This window comes from Mus caroli, unplaced genomic scaffold (assembly GCF_978045245.1).
Source record: "Mus caroli unplaced genomic scaffold, Mus_caroli_1 scaffold_14, whole genome shotgun sequence".
Classification (NCBI taxonomy): Eukaryota; Metazoa; Chordata; class Mammalia; order Rodentia; family Muridae; genus Mus; species Mus caroli.
The window spans coordinates 11,352,187-11,363,305 of NW_028227269.1; the positions used below are offsets into that span (position 1 = coordinate 11,352,187).

The 11,119-nt window shown below is 44.6% G+C and overlaps 1 protein-coding gene across 1 annotated transcript; it reads right to left on the minus strand.

Annotated features, from left to right (window-relative positions):
- Window positions 1-1,639: 1,639 nt before the first annotated feature.
- LOC147001099 (uncharacterized) lies at window positions 1,640-9,267 on the minus strand. Its single transcript, XM_085830205.1, has 2 exons — window positions 9,150-9,267; window positions 1,640-3,911 (listed from the first exon to the last, which is right to left on the minus strand). Exon 2 carries the CDS (start codon window positions 3,854-3,856, stop codon window positions 2,210-2,212), a length of 1,647 nt encoding a protein of 548 aa, XP_085686331.1. The 5' UTR covers window positions 3,857-3,911; window positions 9,150-9,267; the 3' UTR covers window positions 1,640-2,209.
- Window positions 9,268-11,119: the final 1,852 nt, after the last annotated feature.

The window sequence follows — 11,119 nt, forward strand, 5'->3', positions numbered from 1 at the left end:
TGTTCCACACTGAGTAGTATATGAATAACAGAAGTTGATTCAATAGGTTATTAAATTTTAAAAAGAAGACACATATTAGGAAGTATGCATGTGGCAGTGGACTTTTGAAGGTTCAAGGGGAAGAGTGTAGGATGAATATAATCAAAAGACATTGAATATAATACTTCAAGAATTTAAAAAATTGTTAAGTAGAAAAGTTATATAATATATAATAATGTTTACACCAAACAAAATTTGGCTTAAAAGTTCTCATGGAAAGTACCAATGTGGAAAAATATTGTCCATGAGAAAGAGTGTTGCTGATACACACACACACACACACACACACACACACACACAAATGCCAGAGAATTAGATGCAGGAATACAAGTGACATCATCAGGATAAAAGACCTTTCTCAGAATAGCACACTTGTCAGTAGCTTCATGGGAAATTTGAATAACATTGTTGCACATTTTGCTACTAATTGACACTAAGAAGATCCCCAAGGGGAAAAAAAAAGCATTGTGCTAAACATCTGTAGAACAAAGCTTTCTTTTGAAGCTCATTTGTCAGATTCACAAATAACAAACAAACAAACAAACAAACAAAAAAGAGAGTGAAATAATATCTTTTCGAATAAAAGGGGAAAATAAAACTTTATAAAGTTGTCCAAAGATAAAGTGAAAACTAAGAACTAGATTTATAAAACACTTCAGTTGAGAATTTCAATACGGAGACAGTCCAAAGATAGATATCAATTTATGAGCTTTCCAGGCAGAGTATTTTTCCCATTCTATAACTTTTCTTTTAAATCCAAATGCTATGATTCTTTGTGGCTTTCTATTATACCCCTCTGTCACAGATAATTACAAATAAAGATACAAACATGGCTATGCTGCAATAAAATATTTATTGATATCTAGACAGTCCAGTGAGTTTAGGTTCTAATTTTTAAACCCTTAGTCTAGACTATTGTTTAATTCTTCTACATAAAATGTTAATCAAAAAAATGTGCAAAAACTCAGTAAGTTATCTATGGGATACCTGAAAATTTGGAGTATATCTTAAAATAGTGCTTAGGTCAATAAGGAAAGATCAATGAGCCCAGTGAATTATGAGCTAGAGTCATCAAATTAAAAGTACAGTAAACAAGATTTATCATGACTGAAAAAAAGCAGGTTACTGCAGACTCTACAAACACATTTTGAAAGTAAATATAGATTTGTGCTAAGTTCAACAGCTTACTGAAGTAGAAAAACCATCTAACCTCTTCACAGGTGATTTCACTCTACTGCTGGTGATCTGCTCTTTTGATCTAAAGGACACTGAGGACCCACCACTGAGGTGGGTCTCTCTTGTCTCTAGTTCACCCAGACATCTCTCCAAGGATACAGATTATGGGCTAAAAGTGGGAAGCCTAAACTGCAAGACAGACAGCACAGCAGCTGGCTTTCTTCCTTGAATTACTCTTGGGTATCAGCAGGGTTTTCATGCAGCTCTGGGAATAGTACCTAGAGTAATAATAGTACCTAGAGTAATAATAGTACCTAGAGTAATAATAAATAGTACCTAGAGTAATAATAGTACCTAGAGTGTGAGTGTTCTCTAAATCGCCCGCGAATGAGGACACCACACACGATAGGGTTCTTCTGCAGCAAGCTTTATGCGTCTTGAGAGGGAGAGCATAAGCTTCACAACCGGAGACCCCAGGCAGTCCGAGCCCCTCCCTTTTATAAGAAATTCTCCCCGCCTCGGACGTAGCAAGCCATGATTGGCTCAACACTGATCACCCCATCCCTGAGGCGGAGCTGCCCGGGGCGGGGATTTCCAGCGCAGGCGCAAACTAGGTGTTTACTAGTTGGTGCTGAGGAAATGACTCAGCACCGGAAGATTAGCGGCGCCCCACATCTCCCCCTTTTTTGTCTAATAAAACCAACTGGACACCCAGTATGAGAGGACGGGAACATTGGCCGAATCCTCTTACTCAGAGATGTAAGAACTATGTCCGCAAGCAACAACTAGGCTTGAGTGGGACCCGAAGTTGCTCCGACCTGTCCCTCTGCCATTTTTTCGAGGAGGGGAAGACTAGGGCAGGAAACCCCCACTAGACGGCATATTCCCCAGGTGGAACGGGGGGACCACCTGTGCGATGCATTGCTCTACAATCCTCTAGGGCTGCTGAAGCTCACCCGCTAAGGCATGGGCAGCCAGCGACCAGTGGTGCAAATCAATTTTGTTTAAGCGCCGCCAACCATACCTGTGCAGATTGCCCCTGCTCCAGGGCAGCAAGCGCCTGGGATATCATGATTTTGTCTCTATTATTTTTCTTATATAATTTGCAGATTAACCCTAAGCTAAGTGCCAGTCCAAAGCAGAGGAGGATTCCGAATAAGCCCACCCCCACCCATTCTTTAAAATAAGAGAAGGCCGATGAAATCCAGGACGCGAAGCCTTCAGTCAGGGAAAAATCAAGTCGCGTGGAGTTGATCTCTACTATAGCCATCCGAAGCTCTTGGAGAGTCTGATCAAATTCCATCGACCAATTATTTCTCAGCTGTAAGGACAAATTCTTAGAAAGGTTTGCAGCACGGGTAAAATTTTTAAATTGTATGGAGGTAATACAGAGGCCTGGCAGTTTCATTTCACATCCCAATTGGGCAATTTGCCAAAGAATGTCTATTTGTTCTTGAACCAAGTCTATACGTTGGTTCACCAATAACAGACCCCCCTGTAATTGGGAGTATGCGAAATGCCCCTTATCCATGGCTACAGTGATTGAGGCCGAGAGTTGGTTGATGGTATCGGCCGTTTGTATTGTCCCGCTCAAAGCTAACGCAGAGGCGGTAACCGAGGCAGTGATCCCCACTGCCGCTAAGGTACCAACTATAACTGCCGATACTCCAAAATCTCTTTTTTCTCTAAACAAGGCCAAAGAGCTGGGCGCCACCACCGGGACCGGAATAAATCGGGGCAAGCGCATTATCAAAGCTAAAGGAAATTTAGTAGCATTCCAGCACATCACATAATAACAGGCATTCTCACTACAATTTAACTGACTAAAATCATGTGAGCTGGTGGAATTACTAACTACCCATAAAAAAGGGGGCCAAACGCATACAGGCACCGGCCCAAAATCCTTAGTCTGTTGGAAGGCCCAGGGGGACTCATCGCCAAATGACTGTGAGCACAATACCCCCTTTCTAATACGTGCTCCTTGCACAAAGCCTATGGGGGTTAAATCTGTGCAACTGCCATTAAGGCCGCACAGCAACCACAAATCAAAAGGGTTGCCGGTGGCCCTGGGGTTATCCAGACCATTGAGTTTTGCAATATGGAATGATCCATTGGCCAGAGGGGGAGAAAAGGTAAAGTGATTCCCAATAGTCCCTGTTCTGCGAGATTGGCAACCGGACCATGGTAAGATTGACAATGTCTCTTCCTTAGTAGAGCAAAAGGGTGCCAATTTGGGTTGTTTAACAAGTTGGATAATGCTTTTAGGCCAAACTGCTATAATTGAAGTTGCATTTGCACACCAGTGGGTTCCATTAGCGGCCCATACATTGGAAATGAGTGTAGAGACCTGTGACAATAACCCAATACAGTAATTTGATGGGTTGCCGCTGATGAAACACAAGCTCCCTTTAAATATAAAGGTTCTATTATCTATTACCCGTTCAGCTTGTGGGTCCCATGGTAAATATGGTAAACCTAAGGTATCTTCGGTCACAAACAAGCGGGGGAATACTTGCGCATCATGTGTCACTGGCATTGGCAGCGGGAACGTCGACATTATTCCCCATCGGAGCTCCTCCCGTTTGGATGTCACTTGCAGGGGCAGGGTGATTCCCAATATCAGCAGGGCGATCTTCATCATCTTGGGGTATTGATCGTGTTAGTCTTTCTGGGACCCAGAATGGATTTTGTTCGTTCTGCGGGAAAACACAAACAGCTCCCCTGGATCTTATTAGAATAGGATCCGGGCCTCTCCATTTGTTGGTTAAGACATCTTTCCATTTTATTAATTCTTTGGGTCTAGTTGGTTCAGAACAATGTCGTTCTGCCGCAGTATGGCCGTGTGCGTCAAGATTTAAAAAATTGAGGGTGAATAGTGCCAATGACACAGACACTTTTGGCGTACGGGGTATAGCTTCATCAGCGCCCCCTTTTTGTTTAACAACATAAGATTTAAGGGTCCGATGTGCTCTCTCAACAATGCCTTGACCTTGTGGGTTATATGGGATACCAGTTAGATGCGTTACTCCCATTTGGCGACAAAAGCTTTGAAATTTTTGTGAAGTATAAGCTGGTCCGTTATCAGTTTTAATAAATTTAGGTTGTCCCCAAGCGCTCCAAGCCTCGAGGCAGTGTTGGATCGCATGTGTTGCCTTTTCTCCCACATGGGGAGATGCAAAAATAATGCCAGAGCAGGTATCAACGGACACATGAAGATATTGTAATTTGCCAAAGGAGGGGACATGTGTGACATCCATTTGCCATATTTGTAAAGGCTGAACGCCGCGGGGGTTGATCCCCACATGAGGGAGGGGCAGAAATTCACAGCAATTTTGGCAGCTAGTGACGATGTCACGAGCTTCTTTCCTAGTCAAGGAGAAGCGACGGCGCAACGTTTCTGCCGTTACATGAAAGCGATTGTGGAATCCTTTTGCAGCTTCCACAGAGGATGACAGGGCTGTGGCTATTAATTTGGTGGCTTTGTCTGCCAAGTCATTACCCAGGGACATGGGGCCAGGTAGGCCTGAATGAGCCCTGATATGAGTGATGAAAACTGGGAATTTTCTTTGAAGCAACACTGATTGTATTTCTTGAAAAATTTGTGCTAAAGTGCTAGAGGGTTTGATTACTCCAGCCACCTCCAGCAAGTTTACTGCATTTACTACATAACTAGAGTCTGACACAATATTGAGGGGTTCAGAGAAGGTTTTTAATACCTCCAGAACCACTAGACACTCTATTACTTGAGGTGATGCTTCTTTATATTGTTTGGAACATATTTTGCCATTGACCACAAAGGCCCCTACACCATTCTTGGAGCCATCGGTATACACCATGAGCCCTTCCTTAATTGGGTTTCTTACCGTTACCTGCGGGAACACAATTGACTGGCTCTGGGCAAAGTGTAGGATCGGGTGTTTGGGATAGTGATTGTCTATGCTTCCAGGGAAAGTTGTAACTAGTATAGCCCAGTCATTAGATGTGGCGGCCAAGGTCTGAACTTGCACAGAGGTATAAGGCACCACCAAGAGGTGGGGGCTACGCCCGAAATGGGTGATGGCTGCTTTATAGCCTCTGAGTGCAAGCTGAGCTATGGCTTCAGGATACCAATGTATTATTTTTGCTGGGGATACATTTGGGTGAACCCATAGCAGGGGCCCATTCTGCCAAAGAACGGCAGTTGGCAAATGGGCAGTTTGTAAGACACACAGACTAAAGGGTTGTGATTCTTCGATACGGAGCAGCTGCGCTTGTGCCAGGGCCATTTCCACCTTTTGTAGGGCCAGATCAGCAGCTGGAGTCAATGTTCGGGGGGACGTGATGTGCGAATCTCCTTCTAAGATATTGAACAAAGATCTTAATTCCGAAGTGGGGATTTTTAAAAAGGGTCTAAGCCAGTTAATGTCCCCCAACAATTTCTGAAAATCATTTAGGGTATGGAGGTGGTCCCTTCTTATCTCTAATTTTTGAGGTATGATGTTATTTGGTGTCACCATGGTACCCAGGAACTGTCCAGTATTTGAAATTTGGACCTTTTCTACAGCTATTTGAAGTCCCCATTGACTCAAAGTTTTAAGTAAAAGGGGGTAGGCCCTTTGAAGCAGGCCAAGGTCCTTGTGGCACAGAAGGATGTCGTCCATATAATGGAGCATGACTAACGAGGGAAATTGATCCCTTACTGGAGAAAGGGCCTCCTGCACATAAAGTTGGCACATAGTAGGGCTGTTGGACATTCCTTGTGGTAGAACCTTCCATTGGTACCTTTTATCGGGTTCCATGTGATTAACAGAGGGTATGGTGAAAGCAAATCTGGGCCTATCTATTGGACATAGAGGTATAGAAAAGAAACAGTCTTTAATATCTATTATAATCAAATTCCAACCCCTGGGCAGGGCGGAGAGCACAGGAAGGCCTCTTTGCACAGGGCCAAACAAATGCATTTGTTCATTAATGGCTCTAAGGTCATGGAGCAACCTCCATTTCCCTGATCTTTTCTTAATAACAAATATGGGAGTATTCCAGGGGGAGGTAGAAGGTTCTATATGATCCAATTTTAGTTGTTCATTTACTAATTGTATTGCGGCCTCCATTTTTTCAGAGGATAGGGGCCATTGAGGGACCCACACCGGGTCCTCTGTTTTCCACGGTATAGGCCGAACCGTCCCCATGGCCCCTAGGAAAAACCCAGTCCTTGTCGGGCTATATTTCCTACTGGTGAAATAGGCTCAATTCCTCCTTGCTCTGACCGTCCTAATCCTTTGCCTGTCCTGTAGCCCATCTTTAGCATCATGTTTTTTGCCTTGTTCAAGCCTTCCCCCAACACAATTTTTTCATTGGACAGGGTTAGGCCCAAATGTTGCATAATGTCTCTCCCCCAAAGGTTTACTGGGAGCGGGAGCACATAAGGTTCAAACTTACCCTTTTGTCCCTCAGGAGCCTTCCAAGTCAAACTCATTGAGCTTATGGCAGGGCATGAATGATATCCCAGGCCTTGTAGAGAGTGGGACGATTTTGTAGTGGGCCAAGCTTTTGGCCACCAGTGCGTGGATATAATACTTTTGTCTGCCCCGGTATCAAGAATACCTTCAAACCTTTTTCCATTTACTTCGAGGCAGAGTTTGGGCCTTTCATTCAGGGATACAACAAGGTAGGCTGAATCAGTTCCTGATGACCCCATCGTTTTGGGACTGGGGCCTGGGGAGCCCTCCCAGAGGGTGTCGGGGAGGAGCAGCAATTGAGCTATCCTATCCCCTGCACTGATGGAAAACACGCCCCTGGGGCTGGAACATAAGACCTGTATTTCGGGGGAATGTAGGTGGTCAACAACCCCAGGATGGACCACTAGGCCCCGTAAGGTGAGTGATCCTCGTCCGAGGATAAGGCCCATGGTCCCAGGGGGCAAAGGTGACATTGGCTCTATAGGTACTGGTTGGATACTCATTTGGGGCATTAGTAGGAGGTCGGAGGCGGCGCGCAGGTCCACCCTTGTGGGTCTTCCTGGGTCGCTTCTTCCGCCATCCCGGAGGTTCTGACAAACCGGTTCCCATATCTTTGAGGGCCCTGGGACCGTGGGCCCAATGACCCGTTTTTTGACACATTGGGAGCAGGAACATTTAATGGAGGCAAAAGCCTTCCCTGTATATCTCGCACTGAGCGACATTGATCTGCTCTATGGTACCCTTTACCACACCTCGTGCAGAGGGTCAAGACCCCCCCTTTCTTGTCTGGGGCTTTGCAATCTCTTTTGAAATGTCCAGGCTTACCGCAATTAAAACAGGTCCGTTCACCGGTCTTCTTTTGTGGAGGATGCTTTTGTGCTAACATGATGGCGGCCGCGAGGCCAGTATTGCTAAGTGGACCTCCAAGCTCTCTACACACTCTTAGCCATTCTTGCAACCCTTTTGATTTTCTAGGAGCAATGGCATTCCTGCATTCCTGGGTGGCTTGTTCAAAAATCAGTTGCTCAATAAAGGGTCCTATCCCCTCTGGGTCCCCAAAGATTTTTCCTGCCGCCTCCATCATGCGTGCGACGAAGTCGGCAAAGGGCTCCTGGGGCCCTTGAACAATTTTTGTAAGCTGATTGGTGGTTTCTCCCTTGCGATTAAGTGACTTCCAGGCCCGTATGGCTGTGCTGGAAATCTGGGCGTACGCCCCCCAATGGTAATTAATTTGATCTGCGGCCCACGGGCCTTGGCCTGTTAAAAGGTCAAATGTCCAATCCCGCTGCTCTTGCGTAAGGGCTATTGCGTTGACCCTGGCCTGGGACTGGGCTGCCTCATGCCACAAGGCTTTCCATTCTATGTATTGTCCCATAGTAGGCAAGGCGGCCTTAACCACCATTTGCCAATCACTAGGTGTCATGGCAGTTTGTGCCATTCTTTCAAGAATCATAACAGTAAAATTAGCATTGGGACCATATTTTCTTACTGATTCTGCAAGATCTTTTATCTGACTATAGTCTACAGGAGCGTAGATTCTCCCCCCTTCTTGTTCATAAACAGGAAACGCTAATTGTAGCTTGCGGAGGATCTTTTGGGGAAAAAAGGAAGTTGTGGATGACCGGGCCTCATAAGGTGGGGGAGCGGAGGGAATGGCAGCAGCCAACAATCTCCTATCCTTAGAGGAGACACCGGACGCGGGCTTACTTGACTTAGGTCGCCCGCCTTCATCTGGGTGATACCTTTCTCCTTTATATCTAACTGCTTCTTCTTCTAACTCGCCCTCTTCCTCCGAGGTCAGTTTACTGTCCTCGGTTTCGGAAGAATCCGAAGTATCTCTTAGGTGGAGGGCAGCCAGTTCTCGGGTCGGATATAACCCGGGCCTGCTGCTCCCCTTCTCTCCCTTTCTATTTCTCCCGGGAGGTCCTTTTTCACTTCCCTTTTTTGCCTTTTTTACGGTTTTTGTGCGCACACCCATCCTCTCACTACGCTCGGATTCTGACATACCTTCCTGCATAGCTTCTAAAACCTTTTGCCCTTTCTTTCGCTCCTCTTCACAGGCCTCATCTTCAAGACAACTCTTAACTAGTTTCCATATGGCCTTAACTCCCAACCTGAGGTCTGAACAGGTTTCTAGATCGTTGCCTAGCTTATTCCATGACGGCAGTGTCAGAGATCCTGACACCGCATACCAGGGAGCTACTCGATCAACTTCCTCAACAAAGCGGCGAAGAACTCTATCCCCAAGCTTCAGGTCCCTTCTTTTGAGAAGTTCTTTTAATGAAGTTTGTACTGATTGAGAAGCCCCCATGATACTCTAAAGGAGACTGCAATTAAGAACTTCAATTTAACACAACCTTCTATGTTCACAAAAGAAGAGGGCTAGGAACCATACAACCAAGGCCACGAGGACGATGATTAAAGCCTCGGGCAATCCCTCCCACGGCCCAGTTAGTTGAAGGGAGTGTGAAAGGGTCAGGTAAAATTCAGGCATACCTTTCCGAGACGTAGTTCCTGCAGTTCTGGACCCTCCCCGTCACCGAGGGATCTCCGACGGTGCTCGCGATGTTCTTCTGTTCTTCGTTTTCCCGGGATTTCGGCACCAGATGTGAGTGTTCTCTAAATCGCCCGCGAATGAGGACACCACACACGATAGGGTTCTTCTGCAGCAAGCTTTATGCGTCTTGAGAGGGAGAGCATAAGCTTCACAACCGGAGACCCCAGGCAGTCCGAGCCCCTCCCTTTTATAAGAAATTCTCCCCGCCTCGGACGTAGCAAGCCATGATTGGCTCAACACTGATCACCCCATCCCTGAGGCGGAGCTGCCCGGGGCGGGGATTTCCAGCGCAGGCGCAAACTAGGTGTTTACTAGTTGGTGCTGAGGAAATGACTCAGCACCGGAAGATTAGCGGCGCCCCACACTAGAGTAATAATAGTACCTAGAGTAATAATAGTACCTAGAGTAATAATAGTACCTAGAGTAATAATAGTACCTAGAGTAATAATATACCTAGAGTAATAATAGTACCTAGAGTAATAATAGTACCTAGAGTAATAATAGTACCTAGAGTAATAATAGTACCTAGAGTAATAATAGTACCTAGAGTAATAATAGTACCTAGAGTAATAATAGTACCTAGAGTATTGTCTTTCTCAGCACAGAAGGGGAGGGCAGTAGTGCTCCTGATGCGGATACCCTGTGTACTTGAAAGAGTTCATCCAAGAGTCTTAGCAGTCACTGATTACTCTGCGTGGTGAGGTCATCTCTGTGTTATGGCTGTCTGCCACTCCCCCACTTAGTTCAAATCTCTGTTTAAATGTCATAAAGGCACACCTTGCCTTCCATTCTAAAATAGCACATTTCTCACCCATTTCTTGTTCACATTTCCTTTCTGGTACTCCAGTATTAATTACTGCACTTAGCAGCACTTCAGCGTCTCTCAACTCTACATGATGTGTTTGGTTTATTTACTCTCTTTCTCTTATGGAATCATAATGATGGCTGATTCTGTTGTTGTTCATCCAGCTATTGGAAGAATATGCAGCATAAAGCAAATGGTGAATCAATAACAGATTAATGGTAGAATATCCTCTGTGTCCTTTTCCATCTGTGGCCATAATAGCAGAGGGTAAATGTGTGAGTAAAGATGCTTATGTCCTTTGAGAATTTATTATACTTAATGCAGATCAATTTTGCAAATTTCACAGCCCCAACGACTAATTGATTCTGCATTGCAGAAACTGTTTATAATCCTCCTGGTCTTTTCTAGATTTTACTGTCGCTGCTTCTCTTTGTCTTGGGCTTTATCATTTGCTTCATCTACTGTTTCTCTGAGAGAGAAATTCAAAACACTTTAAACCATCCAGGGCAAACAATTCTGCTATTTATTTTGCTAATTAGATGACTTTAATGGGTTCAGATGGCTAACTTGCACCTTTTTAATTGCTGTCTTTTGCAAATACTTCCTGTCACTTCTCTAAAAATGGTGGTACATCTTTACTCTCCTCTTTCTTATAATGTTGGGCTTCCAGAAAGCTGTACACTTTACAGTACAGAGTTAATAAGAAGACAAGGGAAGCTTTAAAATATAGGTACCATACATTTAAAAGCCTTAGTTATAAGGGCAGTGTTTTGTCCAGTATCTTCATGAAAGATGGTTCCTACTCATAGAGTTTGGGTCCATAATCACACTGAGGAATGTATCAGGTAGGATACATTTTGAGGGCTTTATGTTCAAAGCCTAAACAACAGTGATTTATACAGTAAAATATGTTATTTTACTTTGCCTTGTAGATGGAAGCATCTATGTTAATTATGGGATGTGGACCTCTATCTGAAGTTTGACCTCTAACATTCCTAGTGTTTTCATCTTTGTTCACACAGTCTTAAACTACACACTTTTCCATCCCAATAACAGAAGCTATGAAAAGGGGAATAAAAAGGCCTTCCCATATCCCATCTCCTC